This window comes from Cherax quadricarinatus, chromosome 14 (assembly GCF_038502225.1).
Source record: "Cherax quadricarinatus isolate ZL_2023a chromosome 14, ASM3850222v1, whole genome shotgun sequence".
In the NCBI taxonomy this organism is placed as follows: domain Eukaryota; kingdom Metazoa; phylum Arthropoda; class Malacostraca; order Decapoda; family Parastacidae; genus Cherax; species Cherax quadricarinatus.
Window position 1 is genome coordinate 35,645,954 of NC_091305.1, and position 23,830 is coordinate 35,669,783.

General features: G+C 41.5%; 1 protein-coding gene across 3 annotated transcripts in view; it reads left to right on the forward strand.

The window, feature by feature from the left end:
• The window catches only part of Start1 (Steroidogenic acute regulatory protein-like), a 368,052-nt gene that overhangs the window by 313,362 nt on the left and 30,860 nt on the right, over window positions 1-23,830 (forward strand). For all 3 annotated transcript variants that reach the window (XM_070084953.1, XM_070084954.1, XM_070084955.1), the window contains 3 exons: window positions 2,630-2,782; window positions 16,741-16,845; window positions 19,299-19,474. In XM_070084953.1, the coding sequence (XP_069941054.1) occupies window positions 2,630-2,782; window positions 16,741-16,845; window positions 19,299-19,474 (434 nt within the window). The remainder of the gene's footprint in view (window positions 1-2,629; window positions 2,783-16,740; window positions 16,846-19,298; window positions 19,475-23,830) is intronic.

The following is a 23,830-nucleotide window of genomic DNA, read 5'->3' on the forward strand; positions in this document are numbered from 1 at the left end:
GCGTGAGTGTGTTAGATAGGAGTGAATGGAGACAAATGGTACTTGGGACCTGACGATCTGTTGGAGTGTGAGCAGGGTAATATTTAGTGAAGGGATTCAGGGAAACCAGTTATTTTCATATAGTCGGACTTGAGTCCTGGAAATGGGAAGTACAATGCCCGCACTTTAAAGGAGGGGTTTGGGATATTGGTAGTTTGGAGGGATATGTTGTGTATCTTTATATGTGTATGCTTCTAAACTGTTGTATTCTGAGCACCTCTGCAAAAACAGTGATAATGTGCGAGTGTGGTGAAAGTGTTGAATGATGATGAAAGTATTTTCTTTTTGGGGATTTTCTTTCTTTTTTGGGTCACCCTGCCTCGGTGGGAGACGGCCCACTTGTTGAAAAAAAAAAAAATCTGCTTAATCTATCGACTACCGAACAGAGACAAATGCCCAATGACACAGACTTTGTTTTCTTGTATTGATTGACTACCAGAAATAGTAAGAAACTAGAGTATAATACAGTATTACCTGTACTCGAAAAGAAAATGAGTTAAAAGTACATCATAACACAATACAGAAGAGTACAGTATAGTAATTTTTCATATCTTACCTGGTGGCTAGATGAGCTTACAGATGTGGTCTAGTGGTAACCCAGAATAACTAATTCTGAGTCGAAGGAGCTGTAAAGCTCCAGCAGTAACAATGCAGATGATGTGGGAGACATAGGAAGATGACCAGCATCTATCTACTATGTACTTCATAGTACAGGAGTGTGCAAATTAATTGGGACAAGAATAAATTTTGTGATTATCTCTTATTATATCTTAGTAGCCAGCTGAATAAATGTAGTTTGGGTTAATGTAGTTTGAGTAAGAATGTAGTTCTGTGTTCTTACTGCTAACTCTCCAAATGTAAATCGGTTTTATTTTTCCTGCCTTCAAATTTGGCGCGATAGGCCTGAGAGGCACAGACATGAGAGAATAGGTCTGTGCACTTGGAGTGCATATTAAAAAAATAGGAGGCCCCACAGTACCACATGGGAGCACCAGTCAGTTTCAGTACCAGATTGGATCAACATTATGGCAAACTCCTGGGATTCACTCACGCCCCGTCGTATCAACACTTTCTTATTCGAGGAAAGTGATATAGAACCTGAGTTTATTGGATCTGAGGCAGATGTGGACACAAATGATCAAGGGTGACCCTCAGCCCATTACATCTGGGGTGGCCAGCATGGGTAGTGTGGCCACACCAGACCCTCAGCCAAGCACCTCTGGTGTGGTCAGTGTGGCCACACCAGACCCTCAGTCCAGCATCTTTGAGGTGGGCAGTGTGACTACATCAGACCATGAGCCAAGCACCTCTGGGATGGCCAGTGTTGCTACTCGGAGGCTACAATGTAAGTGAAAATTTACATTTTCCCGCAGTTTTGGTAATGATAATAGTGAAAGTGATATCAGTGATGACAAGATTGATTTTATGCCCCTAGAGGATTCTTCAAGTGACAGCGATGTACATTATTTCCCAGTAAAGTGTACCTTTAGGTGTTATTGCCTATGCTCAGGCAGTGTGCCATATGCAGTCCTCAAGGGTAGTGGGAGGTTATGATCTAAAACCCCAGCCACTGATAGTAATACTGCTCATGAAGGGAAATATGCTGAGATGGAGGAGGAGGAGGGGGGAGGGATGGCATGGTGCTTGGGCCACATGGCATGCTGGGTGGGCAGACAAAGGACCGCCGGCACTCACTCCACCATATGCCGCCTTATCTCATGTCCCTCCTCCACCATGCCTCATGCCACAGGTCCACCATTCACCATCAGACTGCGAGTGCAATGGGAAAGAAGGAACAGTAGGGTCCTGCCTTATGAAATATAAAAATAAGCACTTTACTTTAAGGTGATGCACTAATATGGACATTTCAAATTACGACCAAAATTTGTTTATATGACTCCCTCCCCAGGTTCATTTACGTATATGGCGCCCGCACGCCAGTCTGTTTGTTTACGTCCTCCATTAAGCTCTGCATCACTCTGTTATGTCTGGAAACTTTTCAAAATTTCATGTGTTTTAAATCTGTGTCCACTACCACTTTGGTAGAACAACATAAAACCTTGAAGTTGGTGAAGGGCTCTTGATTCAAGGAAATGTAGCTAATGTCCCTTGGATCAAACCTGATAAGTGACTGGCTATCATCATAGTACTGTAGGTAACAACCACATGGGGAGCTGAGTGATAGCTCCAGGCCTTTCATTATACAATCATCACATCAGAAGCTTGCAGTATTGCAGAAATCGAGTAGGAAATCCAAGGAAATTTGTTCAGGGGAATGACCCTCTCCAGAGAGAGACAGATAGACAGACAGAGACAGACAGACAGAGAGAGAGAGAGAAAGAGAGAGAGAGAGTGAGAGTAAGTGAGTCATTCCCTGAATGAATCTGGCTGTATTTCCTACTGTTTCTGCAACACTGCAATTTCTGCAGTGTTGCAGAAACAACATGAAAAGCAATACGAAAAGCCTAGGGAAATCATTCAACTCCCTCGTTTGTTTTGCATCTTTTATTGCTTGCTCATGATTATTGTGTAATAGCACTGCATATGTTAAAAAAACAAAACATAAAGAGCATAAATTATTTCTTTCCAGGAGAGACAGTTACAGACTAGAGGCTTGGAAGCACTGCACAGGGCCTGGGAGACCCTCCACTCATCGGGCTGGACCCTAGAGAAGGAGAGCTCTCATGGTGACACAGTCTACTCCAAACTCGGGTCCAAAGGATCCAAAATATATAAACTCATGGTAAGTGTTAGTCTTAACCTTTAAATCTGTTGGTATTTTGTTATTTAACATTGTAAAGGTCCTGGCCATCTATCAAGGGACCTGGCATAGGTCACTCCTTGTCTTGGTTACACTTGGCCTAGGTCACAACTGTTACAGGTTATACTAGGTCACATGAAGAGCAGGAATGCAGAGGAACAAGAAGACTTAAGGAAGGGTACGGGGTATGTAGACCAAGTGTTCACAGTGAAATATATAGGTGAACAGCATTTAAATAAAGTGCAGAAGTTTTTGTGGTATTTATGGATTTGGAAAGGGCATATGATAGGGTGGATAGGGAGCCAATGTGGCAGATGTTGCAGATGTATAGAATAGGAGGTAGGCTACTGAAAGCAGTGAAGAGTTTGTATGAGGATAATGAGGCTCAGGTTAGTTTGTAGGAGAGAGTAAGATTATTTTTTAGTAAAAGTAGGCCTTAGACAGGGATGTGTGCTGTCACCATGGTTGTTCGATATATTTATAGATGGGGTTGTAAGAGAAGCAAATGCTCAGGTGTTGGCAAGAAGTGTGGGGTTAAAAGATAAAGAATCTGACACAAAGTTGGAGTTGTCACAGTTGCTCTTTGCTGATGACACTGTGCTTTTGGGAGATTCTGAAGAGAAGTTGCATAGTGGATGAGTTTGGAAGGGTATGTAAAAGAAGGAAATTGAAAGTGAACATAGGAAAGAGTAAGGTGATGAAGATAACAAATAATTTAGATAATGAAAAATTGGATACCAGATTGGAGGGAAGGTGTGTGGAGGAAGTGAATGTATTCAGATATTCGGGAGTGGACTTGTAAGCAGATGGGTCTATAAAAGACGAAGTGATGCATAGAATTGATGATGGGGAAAAAGGTAAATGGTGCACTGAGGAGTCTGTGGAAAGAAAGAACGTTATCCATGGAAGCAAAAAGGGGAATGTATAAGAGTATAGTCATACCAATGCTCTTATATGGGTGTGAAGCATGGGTGGTGAATGATACAACAAGGAGAAGGCTGGAGGCAGTGGAAATGTGTTTGAGGGAAATGTGTGGAGTGAATATAATGCAGAGAATCTGTAATTTGGAAATTAGGAGGAGGTGCGGGGTTACTAAAATATTATCCAGAGAGCTGAAGAGGGGTTGTTGAGGTGGTTCAGACATTTAGAGAGGATGGAACAGAATAGAATTGACCTGGAGAGCTTATAAATCTGTAGTGGAAGGAAGGTGGAGTAGGGGTCGGCCTAGGAAAGGTTGGAGGGAGGGGGAAAAGGATATTTTGTGTGCGAGGGGCTTGGACTTCCAGCAAGCATGCATGAGCATGTAAGATAGCAAGTGGAGACAAATGGTTTTTAGGACTTGACATATTGTTGGAGTGTGAGCAAGATAAAATTTATGAAGGGATTCAGGGAAACTGGCAGGCCAGACTTGAGTCCTGGAGGTGGGAAGTACAGTGCCTGTACTCTGAAGGAGGGGTGTTGATAAGTTGCAGTTTTATAACTGTAGTGTAGGCATGCCTCTAATAAGATAGTGATGGAGTGAATGAGGATGAAAGTGTTTCTTCTTTTCCAGGTCACCCTACCTTGGCGGAAAATGGCTGATGTGTTAATAAAAAAAAAGGTCACACTTGGCATAGCTCACACTTGGCATAGCTCATCACACCTGGCATAGCTCACACTTGGCATAGCTCACACTTGGCATAGCTCACACCTGACCTAGCTCACACCTGGTATAGCTCATACTTGGCATAGCTCACACTTGGCATAGCTCACACCTGGCTTAGCTCACACCTGGCTTACCTCACACCTGGCCTAGCTCACACCTGATATAGCTCACACTTAGCATAGCTTGTACTTGGCATAGCTCACACCTGTCATGGGCCATACTATGCATATGTCATACCAGACAAAAGCCACACCTGACATAAATCATACCAGAAGAGGTCACACCTCACATAGTTTGTGAGGGAAATTAAGCCACATTTTTTTTTATCTTGTAAGGTGATACAGAGTGTGAGTGAGAAGCAAATTAATGTTGTGTCATGCCCATTTCCCAGACTATGAGATACCTTTAGAGTCTTAACCCTTTCAGGGTCCAAGGCCAAAATCTGAAGTCACGCACCAGTGTCCAAGAAATTTTGAAAAAAAAAAAAATTATTTTTTCTTACAGAATTAAAGAGCATATTTTTGTGAAGGTAATAAAACAAAAAAAATTAGAATCTGATCAGTACTTACCGAGATACAGTGCCAAGAAGTTTGTAGAAAATGATGTGGTGGCGGCAACATCGACGAATTCCACATACGCGTATTATATTATTTTGTTGTTTTAGTTGTTTTTTCTTTTCTTTAACAATTTTTTTCTATTCCTACTAACATTTGGGGCCTGAGAGACCAATACTGTATATAATTGATATATATATACTCACTGTATTGAACACAATAACCGCACTAAAGTTATTATCATATTATTGTTTACCACTGTTGTTTATTACAATAAACATGCACAAATATTGTATAATACTAATGTTCTATTATATATTTACATATTTACAATCACTGGACATGGTTTTAGAACTGCTGGAGCTTGTGGAACTCCTTGAAACAAGGCACCGTGCACAGAGGCACCTTACATTCCTCACACATAAACCGAGTGTCTTTGCGTCTTTGTTGCCGTCGTTTTGTTTGTGCACAGACAATGCATCTCTTCTGAGCAAATTTCTTTTGAGTTGAAGGAAGCTGTATTATGAAATGATCACCTTCTCTCCTCAAACGCTTGGGTATATTGTGATGAATTCGAGGACCATGTTGTATTGCAGGTGTTGTTACCTGGTACTTCATTATGAGTTGTCTGACAACAGACAAACAAAATTCACCATACGGTGGTCTGTTACCAGTCTTTATTTGGTACATATTATATGCATTCAGCATTGAAATGTCCATGAGATGGAAGAAAAGTTTCATGTACCACTTGTAACTCTTACGAACACAGTCAACAAAACCAATCTGCATGTCACACTTGTCAACCAAGCGCATGTTTTGTGTATAATCAATCACTGTCACTGGTTTTCGAATACGTTCATTAGTCACTCGATCAACTTTGCCACTGTCTTGCATTTCATTACGGTGAATGGTTGTCAACAATGTGACATCTCGTTTGTCATGCCACCGTAATGCCATGATGTCATTGGCAGTAAACACCTGCACGTCATCACCACGAACACCTGCGTTGAGCCTGGGCATATGTTTACGATTAGAACGCACTGTGCCACACACATCTGTCTTGTTCACTCGCATGAAATCACTGAGTAATGGGCTTGTGTACCAGTTATCGGTATATAATGTATGGCCCTTACCAAGATAAGGTGCCATCATGTTTCTCACTACGTCACCTGATATACCCAATAACATCTTGGTATCTTTCAATGTTTTACTACCCGTGTATACAACAATATCCAACACCAGGCCACTGTCACAATCACAGAGTACAAACAATTTTATACCAAAGCGGTTCCTCTTGCTCGGTATATACTGCTTGAATGACAGTCTACCTTTGAACAAAATCAAAGACTCGTCAATTACAAGATTCTTGAATGGATAAAAGTATATCCTGAACTTTTGTTTGAGATACATGAAAACATTTCTAATCTTGTATAACCTGTCACTTCTGTCAGGCCTGGTTTTGTCAGAGAAGTGCAACATACGTAACAGTAAGATAAACCTGTTCACTGGTATTATTTTACTGAAGGATGGGGTACAAATTAGCCGATCTGTGGACCAGTACGCTTTTATATTATGCTTATAGACGTGAGGCATAAGCATTATTGTTGCAAAAAGCAAATACATTTCTGCAACAGTCGTCTCTTTCCACCTGTGTAGTCTTGACTGTGGTGATAAGATCGTATTTGCCATGGTGTACTGAAAATACTTATTACTTTCCCTGACAATAATTTCCATCAATGGCTGGTCAAAGAATAATTCAAAGAATTCCAGTTCATTGGCCGTGGTTCCAAGGGAACAGGTAGGTAGAATTCCACTTTGAGAGTCATCAAAGTGGTGAGGGCTGGGAACAAAATTGGGATTTTGCTGCCAATCCCAGATACGGTTTGCTGGTGGATACTGGACATCATAGGCTGGTTGTACGGGTGGTTGTGGCGGGCTGGTGGGTGACGCTCCGCTTTGTCCTTGAACTGACGAGTCAGCAGCGTGGGTCCCCGCATGGCACAGTGAGTCACACATGGCGGTGCCACTACCACCACCAGCCCCACTAACACCATCCACTGATGCCTGTGGCCCATCCATGCCAAGTGTAGCCACATCATCCTCACTATCACTACCTAAAACGGGTGTAGGGCCACGGGATGTACTCCGGGATGTACTCTGGGATGTACTCCGTCCCCTGGGCACAGCATAGGGTACACTACCCAAGCGCATGCGGTGGCGAACATACCGACGCTTCACTGGTGAATATGTTTCCTCACTATCACTACTCGAATGATCGTCGAACACAATAAAATCACAATCCACGTCAGAATCATCGTCATTACTGAAGTCAGAGGCCAGGCCACGGGAAAATATTAGTTTTCTCTTACGTTTAGGAACACCCGACCGTGAGTCACGAGTGCCCACACCAGAGGTAGAAGGTCGAGGATCGTTGGGGTTTTCTGCACCATTATCGATATCCTGGTCATTATTTTCGGTCACTAACTTATCAAAGCCGTAGAATTCGTCTTCATTTCCACTTCCATCAGTGTCAGAACTATCAGACAGGAAGAGGAGAGTCCCAATTTTCCGGGGAGTGAGAGCTGACTTGCGACGAGGCATGGTGAACAAGGGTGACTGAGCCGGCGTTCCCACAATGCTATGCAGGCGCCTAGATTTTTTGTTTATGGCGCACACCCACGGCGCAGACCCATTCTCTCACATGTAGGCCTATGAGCGCTTTTGCGCTAAATTTGACGGCGCTAGAATTTTGGCATAGATCTACGGTTTGGACACTCACCGACCAGCCGTAGATCTACGGGACGGACCCTGAAAGGGTTAAGTAATGGGTGGCAGCAGAGCCATCTGGACACTGTTGTCTTCAGAGGTCCTCACTGTAACAAGGCACAAGAAACCCAGTGAGTTAGCCAGTAAGTACTATGGATATAACAATGGTATATAATACAGTGGACCCTCAGTTATTGATATTAATCCGTTCCAGAGAGCTTGTCCTTAACTGATTTTATCGTTATCCAAATTAATTTTCCCCATAAGAAATAATGGAAATCCAATTAATCCGTTCCAGACACCCGAAAGTATTAAAAAAAATCATTTTTTTACATGAAATATACATTTTCCTACACAGAAAACAATGAGACGTGCAGAGTAAATACATAAATAAATACTAAAATGACACCTTTATTGAAGAGTATTGATGAGTGATGAGACACTGTTTTTCTTGAACACTCCGGGATTTTCAGAGTGATACACGAGTAAAGGCTTCACTCTGCAATCCCCACTAGCATTACAACAAAACATGAGAGTTAGCCTGTCTTTCATAGGCTTGTGTCCTGGGAGTGCCTTTTCCTCCTGAATAATGTAGGTCCTGTTTGGCATTTTCTTCAAGAACAGGCCTGTTTCATCACAATTGAACACTTGTTGGGGTTGGAATTTTTCAGCTTCGTCATGCCTTATCAGAAAGTGTATGCCACTAAGATTCTTAACCCGTAAACGGTCCAAATGTATATATACGTTCACTACCTCAGTGCCCCGAATATTTTGAAAAATAAAAAAAATCATTTTTTTTTTTTTTAGTGAAAATAAAGAGCACATTTTTCTAAGTGTTATAGGATAAAAAAAAATTAGGGTCAGTACTTACAGAGATATGAGGCCGAGAAGTTGGCACTGGATGCTCACATAACAGCAACATCGAGTCCTGCTGCTTACAAAAGTGTTGCCGATATACCTTTTTTTTTCTATTTTTCATATTATTTACATAATTTTTATGTTCTGATAATTACAATTTATAGTAGTTCTTGTCATTTCATAACCAGTCTTTGTTCTGACACTAATATCAGGTACTGAAATTGTACTCAAATTGTCACAAACATACTGACAGGTGGACATTTACACCTGCCTTGGCCATTTACTATTGTCTTGGAATATATGCAAAGTATTTATAGGTCCTAGCAATGTTTTGGATATGTGGAAGTATAGAAGAAGAAAAAAAGAAGAAGAAGAAAAGAAGAAGAAAATCTCCAGTCCACCCCTGACAATGATAAGATGAGATAACATTAGATAAGAGTTGGCATTTGATGAGAACACATGAGGGTGCGGTGATAAGACTTGATAAGAAAAGATTAGAGGTGACATTTGATGAGCATCAGCCCTCGCTTTGTTTTTACTGGTACACAAACATGTTTGTCTGTCTATTTGTCTGTCAAGCTCCCTGTCTATCTGTCTATCCATCTAACTCTTTGTCTCAAGAGAGAGCCACAAGACTGCGTCATCATATTTACTCATATCTTCAAACAGAGTATAGCATTTTGTCTAGATTTGAGTTATCCTAGGTAATTTACACTATGTGTAATTGTATTTGTATGTACCTGTGAGACAGAGATAGAGATGGATTGAAAGAGATAGAGACAGACAGATAGACAGAGACAAAGACAGAGACAGACAGAGATAGAGACACGCAGAACTACAAAGGGATCTGGACAGGCTGCAGACCTGGTCCAGCAATTGGCTCCTGGAGTCGAGTCCTGGAGTTCAACCCCACCAAGTGCAAAGTCATGAAGATTGGGGAAGGGCAAAGAAGACCACAGACAGAGTACAGTCTAGGGGACCAGAGGCTACAAACCTCACTCAAGGAAAAAGATCTTGGGGTGAGTATAACACCAGGCACATCTGAAGCACACATCAACCAAATAACTGCTGCAGCATATAGGCGCCTATCAAACCTCAGAACAGCATTCCGACATCTTAATAAGGAATCGTTCAGGACCCTGTACACCGTGTACGTTAGGACCATATTGGAGTATGCGGCACCAGTTTGGAACCCACACCTAGCCAAGCACATAAAGAAACTAGAGACAGTGCAAAGGTTTGCAACAAGACTAGTCCCAGAGCTAAGAGGTGTGTCCTACGAGATGTTAAGGGAAATCAACCTGATGACACTGGAGGACAGGAGAGGTAGGGGGGACATGATAACGACATACAAAATACTGAGAGGAATTGACAAGGTGGACAAAGACAGGATGTTCCAGAGATGGGACACAGCAACAAGGGGACACAGTTGGGAGTTGAAGACACAGATGAATCACAGGGATGTTAGGAAGTATTTCTTCAGCCACAGAGTGGTCAGGAAGTGGAATAGTTTGGGAAGCGATGTAATGGAGGCAGGATCCATACATAGCTAAACTTTAAGCATAGGTATGATAAAGCTCACGGTTCAGGGAGAGTGACCTAGTAGCGACCAGTGAAGAGGCAGGGCCAGGAGCTTGGACTCGACCCCTGCAACCTCAGCTAGGTGAGTACAACTAGGTGAGTACAGAGATAGACAGAAACAGAGATAGAGACAGACAGAGATAGACATAGACACAGACAAACAAACGGAGTCAAGCTGCCAGCAGCCAGTCAGCCAGCCAGCTAGCCTGCTGAACAAGTACAGTGGACCCCCGCATACCGATTTTAATCCGTGCAAGAGGGCTCATTGGTATGCGAAATAATCGGTATGCGAATGAATTTTCCCCATAAGAAATAATGGAAATCAAATTAATCCGTGCAAGACACCCAAAAGTATGAAAAAAAAAATTTTACCACGTGAAATATACATTTTCCTACACACAAAGAGAAGGATACATGCACAATAGTAGAGTAGTACATGCACAGTATATATTGTGCATGTACTAGTCTACTAAATGAAGAATAAATGACACTTACCTTTATTGAAGATGCAGTAATGACTGATGAGACACTGTGTCCTGGGAGTGCCTTTTCCTCCTGAGTACTGTAGGTCCTGTTTGGTATTTTCTTCCAGAACATGCCTTATCACACTGTGTATGTCACTACGATTCTTAAATCTCTCAAACCAACTTTTGCTGGCTTTAAATTCACCAATATGAGCACTAGTTCCAGGCATTTTTCCCTGTTCACCTGGGTGTTAGTCGACTGGTGTGGGTTGCATCCTGGGAGACAAGATTAAGGACCCCAATGGAAATAAGTTAGACAGTCTTCGATGACACTGACTTTTTTGGGTTATCCTGGGTGGCAAATCCTCTGGGGTTAATTGTTTCTTGGTATATTCTCAATAAGCCACACCAACAACAGTGCTACAGCAGCAGCAGACGATGCTACAGCAGCAGCAGCAGCTGACAGTGCAGCAGCAGCAGCTGTACCACCAATAGTAGCGATGGTTGATTGGGGTTTATTATACAACCTGGCCAGCTCGGAAACACCCACTCCACTTTCATACTTATCAATGATCTTTTTCTTCATATCCATAGTAATTCTCACCCTTATTGCTGTAGGGTTGGCACTAGAAGCTTTCTTGGGGCCCATGGTCACTTATTTTCCAGATAAAATCACCAAAAACACTGTAATAATACGAAATGTTACGATTGTATGCTTGGATGCTACCGCGGAGGCTGGCTGGTAAACAATGCCACCGGCGGAACATGTGAGGCTGGCTAAGGCGCACATTGGACGCGTCTCGGACGAACAGCGGTGAGCGGGTTTTTAAGCGGTATGCGAGGCAAAATTTTAGCGATAAAATGTATCGGTATGCGGATTAAACGTTATGTGATGCCAACGGTATGCGGGGGTCCACTGTATTATGTTCCAGAATTGTTTCTCTATACTTAGGGCATAGGTTGTAAGACATTCTGAAGGGGTGTTGCACATGGGTTATTATCGAGATTTTTTATATTTCCTCGACCACTTATGGCCACATCCACCTCAAAGCCACTAAACTCAGGGTCAACATCACTTTCCTTTTCAAATGGGAGAGTTAATACTACATGAAATCGGTGAATCCCAGGTGTTTGCCCCGCTGTTTGCTCAAGCTGGCACTCATTTGAACTGGTGCTCCCACAAAGTAGTAAGTGGTCCCAGATTTTTTTAATATGGTGCACACTGAGTGTTATGGCCCATTCTATGGTGACAAGGCATCTCAGGCCAATTGTGCCATATTTGAAGGCAGGAAAAATAAAATGTTTATATACGTTTGGGGCACTAGCGGTAAGAACGTATATATACGTTTGGACCATTTACGGGTTAAATCTCTCAAACCAGCCTTTGCTGGCCTTAAATTCACCATTACGAGCACTAGTTCCAGGCATTTTTTCTTGTTCACCTGGGTGTTAGTCGACTTGTGTGGGTCGCATCCTGAGGGACAAGATTAAGGACCCCAATGGAAATAAGTTAGACAGTCCTCAATGATGCACTGACTTTCTTGGGTCATCCTGGGTGGCTAACGTGGGGTTGATTGTTTCTCGTTGAGCCACACCAACAACAGCCTCTCCACATCTTCGTGTAGTATTTGCAATCTCTGTTCTGTAAGCATATTTGCACCATTTGCAACAACAGCTTCCTTGATTGCCTTTTCCTTGGCCAAGATAGTAGCAATAGTTGAATGGGGTTTGTTATGTAACCTGGCCAGCTCGGAGACACACACTCCACTTTTGTATTTTGCGATGATCTCTTTCTTCAGTTCAATAGTATTTCTTACTCTCTTTACCACAGGACTGGCACTAGATGCTTTCTTTGGGCCCATGGTGGCTTATTTAGCAGTTACAAGCACTAAAAACAATGGAATAATACAAAATGTATTGCATGTATGTGTGGAATTATCCGCACTGGCTTGTAAACAATGACACACTTGAGTGGCCGGGTGGCCCAGGTGGCTCAGGTCGTGCGGACACGTTCTGGACGAATGTCCTTAACTGAGTTTCTTATCGTTAGCCGAGCTGATATTTTGACGCAAAACATATCGGTATCCGATTTTATTGCTGTCCGATGGCATCGTTAACTGAGGGTCCATTGTACTGGCTTGTTGATAAGCGAGACATGCAGTAGTTATGTATCTTTATTCCAAAACATGTCTCAATTCTTGCTTCTACTACTGGGCACCCCCCTCTTCTGTTGTCTTCAAGATTCTCTGCATCTCGCCTGTGCCAGTATACAAGTCTCCAGTTTGGTACTTCAGCTTCACGTGGTTCCAGGCTGTGGAGCAAAACTCTTCTTTAGGCTGAGAGAATGATCACCTCAAAATTACTACTTTTAAGGTGATGGACTGATTACATCATCTCTACATCTCCACTCTTCTGCTGCCTCCTCTGTATTTGACTGAAGAATCCCACTGTGTAGGTGAAACATTTTAGGATAAAGATACCTGAATGCTGCACATGTGTCTTACTCATTTTGCTTATCAAGACTGTATGGGTAAAAGCCCCACCTTTGGAGGAGCCAAGTCTAGAAATTGGTGAACTAAGAGTTAGAGAACTTGTGGGGAAAGTTCTCGTGGGAATGGTTAAGATATACTGTAGATACATGTAGCTGTGAGCCTATGGGCCAAGTGTTAGATGTAAGAGGTAACGGTAGGCCTCTTATAAGCAGAGGTCAGAATCAACACAGAAATATTTGGAATATACCCTCACTCATAAGAATCTGCTAGAATTTGTTTGGAAGATAAGGAGAGAGGCACCATTATTTATGTGGACCTCAAGTATCTGGTAACAGAGGGCTGCTGAATTACGAGTAACTAAGTACAGTGGACACCCGCATAACGATATTAATCCGTTCCTGAGAGCTCATTGTTATGCGAAATTATCGTTATGCGAATGAATTTTCCCCATAAGAAATAATGGAAATCAAATTAATCCATGCAAGACACCCCAAAGTATGAAAAAAAAAATTTTACCACATGAAATATTAATTTTAATACACACAAACTGAAAAATGCATGCACAGTTACATGACACTTACCTTTATTGAAGATCTGGTGATGATTGATGGGATGGGAGGAGAGAGTCTTAGTGTTTAGAAAGGGAATCCCCTTCCATTAAGACTTGAGGTGTCAAGTCCTTTTCTGGGGTTACTTCTCTTCTTTTAATGCCACTAGGACCAGCTTCAGAGTCACTGGACTTCTGTCGCACAACATATCTGTCCATAGTGGCCTGTACCTCTCGTTCCTTTATGACTTTCCTAAAGTGTTTCACAACAGTGTCAGTGTAATAGTCACCAGCACGGCTTGCAATAGCTGTGTTAGGGTGATTGTCATCAAAAAAGGTTTGCACTTTAAGCCACATTCCACACATTTCCTTAATCTTTGAAGTAGGCAACTTCTTCAATTTCTCTCTCCCCTCCTCCGAAGCAGTTTCTTCAGGTCTGGCCTCTTGCTGTTGAAGTTGATCTATCAGTTCATCAGTGGTTAGTTCTTCATTGTCCTCCTCCACCAACTCTTCCACATCATCCCCACTAACCTCCAACCCCAAAGACTTTCCCAATGCCACAATGGATTCCTCAACTGACATAGGATTCCCAGGGTTAGCCTCAAACCCTTCAAAATCCCTTTTGTCTACACATTCTGGCCACAGTTTCTTCCCAGCAGAGTTCAAGGTCCTCTTAGTCACTCCCTCCCAAGCCTTACCTATAAGGTTTACACAATTGAGGATATTAAAGTGCTCTCTCCAAAACTCTCTTAGAGTCAATTGAGTTTCTCAGGTCACTACAAAGCACCTTTCAAACAGAGCTTTTGTGTACAGTTTTTTGAAGTTTGCAATAACCTGCTGGTCCATGGGCTGCAGGAGAGGAGTGGTATTAGGAGGCAAAAACTTCACCTTAATGAAGCTCATGTCCCCATAAAGTCGCTCTGCCACGTCTGTAGGATGACCAGGGGCATTGTCTAACACCAGGAGGCACTTAAGGTCTAATTTCTTTTCAGTTAGGTAATCTTTCACATTGGGGGCAAATGCTTGGTGTAACCAGTCATAGAAAAAGTCCCTAGTGACCCATGCCTTACTGTTTGCCCTCCACAGCACACACAAATTAGCCTTGAGGATATTCTTTTTGCCTGAACGGTCTGGGAGTTTCAGAGTGATACACCAATAAAGGCTTCACTTTGCAATCACCACTAGCATTGGAACACATCAACAGAGTAAGCCTGTCTTTCATAGGCTTATGTCCTGGGAGTGCCTTTTCCTCCTGAGTAATGTAGGTCCTGCTTGGCATTTTCTTCCAAAACAGGCCTGTTTCATCACAATTAAACACTTGTTCAGGTTTCAGTCCTTCACTGTCTATGTACTCCTTGAATTCCTGCACATATTTTTCAGCTGCTTTGTGGTCCGAACTGGCAGCCTCCCCATGCCTTATCACACTATGTATTCCACTACGCTTCTTAAATCTCTCAAACCAACCTTTGCTGGCCTTAAATTCACTCACATCATCACTAGTTGCAGGCATTTTTTTAATTAAATCCTCATGCAACTTCCTAGCCTTTTCACTTATGATCACTTGAGAGATGCTATCTCCTGCTATCTGTTTTTCATTTATCCATACCAATAAGAGTCTCTCAACAGCTTCCATCACTTGCGATCTCTGTTTCGAAAACACAGTTGAACCTTTGGCAAGAACAGCTTCCTTGATTGCCGTTTTGTTTGACACAATAGTAGTGATGGTTGATTGGGGTTTACTATACAACCTGGCCAGCTCGGAGACACGCACTCCACTTTCATACTTAGCAATGATCTCTTCCTTCATCTCTATAGTAATTCTCACCCTTATTCCTGTAGGGTTGGCCCATGGTCATTTATTTTGCAGATAAAATCACCAAAAGCACTGTAATAATACGAAATGTTCCGATTGTATGCTTGGATGTTACCGCGGAGGCTGGCTGGTAAACAATGCCACCAGCGGAACATATGAGGCTGGCTCAGGCCGCACATTAGACGCATCTCGGACGAATAGCGTTGAGCGGGTTTTTTAGCGATATGCGAGGCAAAATTTTAGCGATAAAATGTATCGCTATGCGGATTTAACGTTATGTGATGCCAGCGGTATGCAGGGGTCCACTGTAATTGCTGCCGAGCTTTTCTGTATGCACTAATATTTTCATAGTTTTGTAATAAATCATTGTAAATTCTCCATATAGTGCTTAATTATTCCCTTTTTGGTAATTTGTATATATAGTATTAAGGAAAATATTATGACCAGGTGAGTAATATCTTATGAGTAGGAGAGAATAGTACTGAACTGAGCTTAATATATGTTTGAGAGTAATTGCTCTGTTAAGTACTCCAGAGAATTATCATGGGTGAAAAAGAAACTGGATATCCCTCAGTATGATATGGTCACAAATGGCATAGGTCACACCATGACATAGTACAGACCAGGCATTGGACAGTTAAACTGGTATTTAGCAGGATATATTCTTGAAGTCTTCATAAATAGTCACCAAATATGCCTGACCACTGTGGTACCCAGGTGATGTTTTTGTTAATGTAATGGCAAATACAGTTGTTCAGTATTGTATATACAAGTGGCATGAGGTTAAATACAACACAAGTGATGTAGGATCATTACTAATACCCTAAAAAAAAAAAAAAAGCAGACGGTCTCCTTCCTATCTTCCTTGTTACGAGTTTCACAACTGATCTACAATTTAGAGAGGAAACTTTAAATTTTTTGGTCCATCCATTACCAAGAAAATGTATTGATCCAGAATGGACCAAAATGTTGTCTAAGGCTTTCATTTCAGTTGTGGATTACTTGTGAATTGTTCAAGTCATGATAAAATGACTTTTATTCAATATTGGTTTATAATTGTAATAAGAGAGTGTCATCATTATATGCTCATTGTTAGAACTAACTCTGCCATCTCTAACTTGATAGCTTGCATATACCATTGTAAGGATCCTCATAGATTCATCCTCCTATCTCCAGCACTTCAGTTCAATTTTACAAGTTTGATCTTTTCTCTTTTTCAGGGTGTGGTTGATATTGATTCAACTTGGTTGTTTAATGAAATGGTTTACAACTTTGAAAATATGTCCAACTGGAATAAAGCCATTACCTTGGGCAGAATTGTGCAGGTCAGTTAATTAACTTGGGTAGAGTTGTACAAGTCACTTAATTACCTTTTCTTTACATTTGAAGTCGAGCAAGAGTTTAAACTTGCCTTAATGTACAGTGTGTTCTCTACAGGTCGACCATCACTAATCCGGCATCATTGGGACCTGTAGGGTGCTGGATTCATGATTTTGCCAGATCACAGAGTGGTTAGATTAGAATGCACGTAAACTAACAGCTAAATTTGAAATTATGCTTGCCAAAATAAGTGCTGGATTAGTGATGGAACCGGATTATTGATTGCTAGATCAGTGATGGCTGACCTGTACTTGTACTGCATTTAGTTACCAGGCATGTACTAAGGCAATATAACCACAATAACGTACTTTCAACCCTAGGAATAGAACTATGATCATGATGTTCTGTTTTCATTAATTTGTTATGCATTAATGTACAGTGGACCCTCGGTTTTCGTGTTTAATCCATTTCAGAGCCATCGGCCAAAACCGAAACCATTTTCCCCATAAGAAATAATAGAAATGGAATTAATCTGTTGCAGACACCCAGAAGTATCAACAAAAAAAATTTTTTTTTACCTAAAGATAGTTACATGCACAAAAGAATGAACATTACATTTGACATTTACCTTTATTGAAGGCTGTTGTTGCTGGATGGAAGACAGGGAGGAGGGGAGAGGGAAGAGAGGTTATTGCTTGGAAGGGGAATCCCGCTCCATAAGGACTCTAGGTACCAAGTCCTTATCCGGGGTCACTTCCCTCCTTTGTTTTTTAATGCCACTAGGACCAGCTTGAGAGTCACTGGACCCCTGTCACACAAAATATCTGTCCAGATAGGTCTGTTTCTGGTGTCTTTCTAAGATTTGCCTAAAATGGGACATGGCATTGTCATTGTAAAAGTCACCAGCATGGATTGCAGCAGCTTTCTCAGGGTGATGTTCCTCCACAAATGAATACACTTTAGTCCACATTGCACAAATCTCCTTAATCTTTGAAGAAGGCACCTTCTTCTATCTCTCTTCCTCCTCCTCTAAAGCAATTTCCTGAGCTGTGGTCTGTGGTTAGCTCTTCATTGTGGTCCTCCACCAACTCTTCCACATCCTGGCCACTCACATCCAACCCCGTGGAATTCCCCAATGCCACAATTGATTGCACAACAGGTGTAGGGTCGACAGGGTCAGCCTGAAACCTTTCAAAATCCTTCTTTTGGACACAATCTGGCACCAGTTTTCCCCAAGCAGAGTTCATCGTCCTGGAAGTCACTCCCTGCCAAGCTTTATCTATAAGGCCTATGCAGTGGAAGATACTTAAGTGATTCTTCCAGAACTCTCCTAGGGTCAATTCAGAGTCTGAGGTTATGTCAAAGCAACTTTGAAACATTGCTTTTGGTGTACAGTTTTTTGAAGTTTGCAGTGATCTTCTGGTTCATGGGCTAGAGGAGAGGAGTGGTGTTAGGAGGCAAGAACTGTTCACTGTTACAGAACTGAATTCCTTAGACAATTGGTCTTCCAAGTCTGGAGGATGAGCGGGAGCATTGTACATTAACAGTAGGCACTGGAGTGGCAATTTATTATCCAGGTGGTATTTCTTCACAATCGAGCCAAACACTTCATTGAACCATTCCAGGAAAATTTCCCTAGTAACCCATGCCTTACTCTTAGCCTTCCACATCACACACAATTTACTCTTTGACAACACTGTTTTTCTTTAATACTCTGGCATTTTCAGAGTGATACACCAGTAAAGGCCTCGCTTTGAAATCCCCACTAGCATTGCCACATAACAAAAGAGTTAGCCTGTCTTTCATAGGATTGTGTCCTGGAAGTGCCTTTTCCTCCTGCGTAATGTAGGTTCTCTTTGGCATTTTCTTCCAAAACAGGCCTGTTTCATCACAATTGCCCTATCCACTGATGCCTACATAAGTGCCAGCCTCCTTGCCTGTGCTTCAGAATCTCTACAACCATGGTGCTCTTCACACCAACTCCAAGGCTGAGGGACTGATTACCTCATCTTTTATATATAGTTCTACTGTCTTCTAGTTATGTCCTTGAATCTGTATTGATAAAGCCACTGGATGGCAAAACGTCTACAATAAAGATAACCAGATGTTGCACATGTGTCTTAACTTTCAAGTAGGAGTTGCCTAGCATGGGACAGTAGGCCTACTGCAGTGCTTCACTATTCTCATATTCTTAAGCCTTTTGCTTTTGACATACCCACTGAAGTAGGAAACAAAGTGAGAATAATACATTAAAGTTGTTTCACAAGTGTGCTTTTCAGATGACTAATCTTTTTTTTTTTTTTTTTATGTACTGATCGTATCTCACCGAGGCAGGGTGATCTAAAAAGAAGAAAAAATTTTCTTTTTACATTTAGTAATTTATACGGGAGAAGGGGTTACTAGCCCCCTTGCTCCCATAGTCTGATATTGTAGTACAATATTTATTCTGCATGCACAGGCAATAGACAACAGCACAGATGTGGTGTACCATGTAGCAGCAAAGGGCCCTGGGGGTGCGGTTTCTGCCAGAGACTTCGTCAATGTACGCCACTGGAAGAAGATTGATGAGACCTGGGTGTGTGCTGCAATTTCTGTAGTGCATAAGAATGAGCCTCTGCAAAAGCGTTTTGTCCGGTAAGCTTAAAAGAGTAATTAACTGAATAATGTACTGTAAGTGTCATAAACATGCATGCCCATAAGTACAGTGGACCCTCGGCTAACGCCTTCAGCCCGTTCCAGAGAGCTAGTCTTTAACCCTTAAACGGTCCAAACATATATATACGTTCACTTGTGCAGCGCCCCGAATATTTTGAAAAAAAAATCTTTTTTTTTTTTATAGAAAAAAGAGCACATTTTTTAAGTGTTTTAGAATAAAAAAAAATTAGGGTCAGTACTTACAGATGTCCTGGCTTTAAGTGAAACAAAGCTGAAGGGGGTGGGAGAGTTTCAATGGAGAGGAATAAATGGGATTAGGTCAGGGGTTTCAAATAGAGTTAGAGCTAAAGAAGGAGTAGCAATAATGTTGAAGGATAAGCTATGGCAGGAAAAGAGGGACTATAAATGTATTAATTCAAGGATTATGTGGAGTAAAATAAAGATTGGATGTGAAAAGTGGGCTATAATAAGCGTGTATGCACCTGGAGAAGAGAGAAGTGTAGAGGAGAGAGAGAGATTTTGGGAAATGTTGAGTGAATGTGTGGGGAGTTTTGAATCAAGTGTGAGAGTAATGGTGGTTGGGGATTTCAATGCTAAAGTGGGTAAAAATGTTATGGAGGGAGTAGTAGGTAAATTTCGGGTGCCAGGGGTAAATATAAATGGGGAGCCTTTAATTGAGCTATGTGTAGAAAGAGATTTGGTAATAAGTAATACATATTTTATGAAAAAGGGGATAAATAAATATACAAGGTATGATGTAGCACGTAATGAAAGTAGTTTATTAGATTATGTATTGGTGGATAAAAGGTTGATGGGTAGGCTCCAGGATGTACATGTTTATGGAGGGGCAACTGATATATCGGATCATTATTTAGTTGTAGCTACAGTTAGAGTAAGAGGTAGATGGGAAAAGAGGAAGGTGGCAACAAGAAGTAAGAGGGAGGTGAAAGTGTATAAACTAAGGGAGGAGGAAGTTCGGGTGAGATATAAGTGACTATTGGCAGAAAGGTGAGCAAGTGCAAAGATGAGTAGTGGGGGGGTTGAAGAGGGTTGGAATAGCTTTTAAAATGCAGTATTAGAATGTGGGGCAGAAGTTTGTGGTTATAGGAGGGTGGGGGCAGGAGGAAAGAGGAGTGATTGGTGGAATGATGAAGTAAAGGGTGTGATAAAAGAGAAAAGGGTAGCTTATGAGAGGTTTTTACAAAGCAGAAGTGTTATAAGAAGAGCAGAGTATATGGAGAGTAAAAGAAAGGTAAAGAGAGTGGTGAGAGAGGGCAAAAGGAGAGCAGATGATAGAGTGGGAGAGGCACCGTCAAGAAATTTTAATGAAAATAAGAAAAAATTTTGGAGTGAGTTAAACAAGTTAAGAAAGCCTAGGGAAAGTATGGATTTGTCAGTTAAAAACAGAGTAGGGGAGTTAGTAGATGGGGAGATGGAGGTATTAGGTAGATGGCGAGAATATTTTGAGGAACTTTTAAATGTTAAGGAAGAAAGAGAGGCAGTAATTTCATGCACTGGTCAGGGAGGTATACCATCTTTTAGGAGTGAAGAAGAGCAGAATGTAAGTGTGGGGGAGGTACGTGAGGCATTACGTAGAATGAAAGGGGGTAAAGCAGCTGGAACTGATGGGATCATGACAGAAATGTTAAAAGCAGGGGGGGATATAGTGTTGGAGTGGTTGGTACTTTTGTTTAATAAATGTATGAAAGAGGGGAAGGTACCTAGGGATTGGCAGAGAGCGTGTATAGTCCCTTTATATAAAGGGAAAGGGGACAAAAGAGACTGTAAAAATTATAGAGGAATAAGTTTACTGAGTATACCAGGAAAAGTGTACGGTAGGGTTATAATTGAAAGAATTAGAGGTAAGACAGAATGTAGGATTGCAGATGAGCAAGGAGGTTTCAGAGTGGGTAGGGGATGTGTAGATCAAGTGTTTACATTGAAGCATATATGTGAACAGTATTTAGATAAAGGTAGGGAAGTTCTTATTGCATTTATGGATTTAGAAAAGGCATATGATAGAGTGGATAGAGGAGCAATGTGGCAGATGTTGCAAGTATATGGAATAGGTGGTAAGTTATTAAATGCTGTAAAGAGATTTTATGAGGATAGTTAGGCTCAGGTTAGGGTGTGTAGAAGAGAGGGAGAATACTTCCCGGTAAAAGTAGGTCTTAGACAGGGATGTGTAATGTCACCATGGTTGTTTAATATATTTATAGATGGGGTTGTAAAGAAAGTAAATGCTAGGGTGTTCGGGAGAGGGGTGGGATTAAATTTTGGGGAATCAAATTCAAAATGGGAATTGACACAGTTACTTTTTGCTGATGATACTGTGCTTATGGGAGATTCTAAAGAAAAATTGCAAAGGTTAGTGGATGAGTTTGGGAATGTGTGTAAAGGTAGAAAGTTGAAAGTGAACATAGAAAAGAGTAAGGTGATGAGGGTATCAAATGGTTTAGATAAAGAATTGGATATCAAATTGGGGAGGAGGAGTATGTAAGAAGTGAATGTTTTCAGATACTTGGGAGTTGACGTGTCGGCGGATGGATTTATGAAGGATGAGGTTAATCATAGAATTGATGAGGGAAAAAAGGTGAGTGGTGTGTATATGTGGAGTCAAAAAATGTTATCTATGGAGGCAAAGAAGGGAATGTATGAAAGTATAGTAGTACCAACACTCTTATATGGGTGTGAAGCTTGGGTGGTAAATGCAGCAGCGAGGAGACGGTTGGAGGCAGTGGAGATGTCCTGTTTAAGGGCAATGTGTGGTGTAAATATTATGCAGAAAATTCGGAGTGTGGAAATTAGGAAAAGGTGTGGAGTTAATAAAAGTATTAGTCAGAGGGCAGAAGAGGGGTTTTTGAAGTGGTTTGGTCATTTAGAGAGAATGGATCAAAGTAGAATGACATGGAAAGCATATAAATCTATAGGGGAAGGAAGGCGGGGTAGGGGTCGTCCTCGATAGGGTTGGAGAGAGGGGGTAAAGGAGGTTTTGTGGGCAAGGGGCTTGGACTTCCAGCAAGTGTGCGTGAGCATGTTAGATAGGAGTGAATGGAGACGAATGGTACTTGGGACCTGACGATCTGTTGGAGTGTGAGCAGGGTAATATTTAGTGAAGGGATTCAGGGAAACCGGTTATTTTCATATACGTAGTTGGACTTGAGTCCTGGAAATGGGAAGTACAATGCCTGCACTTTAAAGGAGGGGTTTGGAATATTGGCAGTTTGGAGGGATATGTTGTGTATCTTTATATGTGTATGCTTCTAAACTGTTGTATTCTGAGCACCTCTGCAAAACAGTGATAATGTGCGAGTGTGGTGAAAGTGTTGAATGATGATGAAAGTATTTTCTTTTTGGGGATTTTCTTTCTTTTTTGGGTCACCCTGCCTCGGTGGGAGACGGCCGACTTGTTGAAAAAAAAAAAAAAAACTTACAGAGATATGAGGCTGAGAAGTTGGCACTGGATGCTCACGTGACGGCAACCTGGCGTCTTGCCGCTTGCAGAAGTGTCGCCGATATACCTTTTTTTCTATTTTTCATATTGTTTTATATAATTTTTATGCTCTGATAATTACAATTGATAGTAGTTCTTGTCATTTCATAACCAATCTTTGTTCTGACACTAGTATTAAGTACTGAAATTGTACTCAAATTGTCACAAACACATTGACAGGTGGACATTTACACCTGCCTTGGTCATTTACTATTGTCTTGGGATATATACAAAGTATTTATAGGCCCCAGCAATGTTTTGGATATGTAGAAATATATAATAATAATGAGGAGGAGAAGAAGGAGAGGGAGGAAGCAGAAGAGGAGGAGGAGGAGAAGGAGGAGGAGGAGGAGAATACATAATAATAATAGGTAATAATAAGTTCCCTTGAAGCATGAAAAACAAAGTCCACCCCTGACAGTGACATGATAAGATGAGATAACATCTGATAAGAGCTGACGTTTGATAAGCATACACGAGGGTGGGGGAGGGTGCAACAGATAAGAAAAGATTAGAAGTGACATTTGATGAGCATCGCCCTCGCTTTGTTTTCACTGGTACACAAACATGTCTGTCTGTCTATTTGTCTGTCTGTCAAGCTCCCTGTCTATCTGTCTATCCGCCTAGCTCTTTGTCTCAGAGAGAGCCACATGACTGCGTCATTACCTTTACTCACATCTTCAAGCAGAGTATAGCACTTTGTCTGGATTTTTTGGGTTATCCTAGGTAATTTATACTACATATACTTGTATTTATATGTACCTGTGAGACAGAGATAAACAGAGACAGACTGAAAGAGATAGACAGAGACAGACAAAGGCAGAGACAGATAGAGACAGACA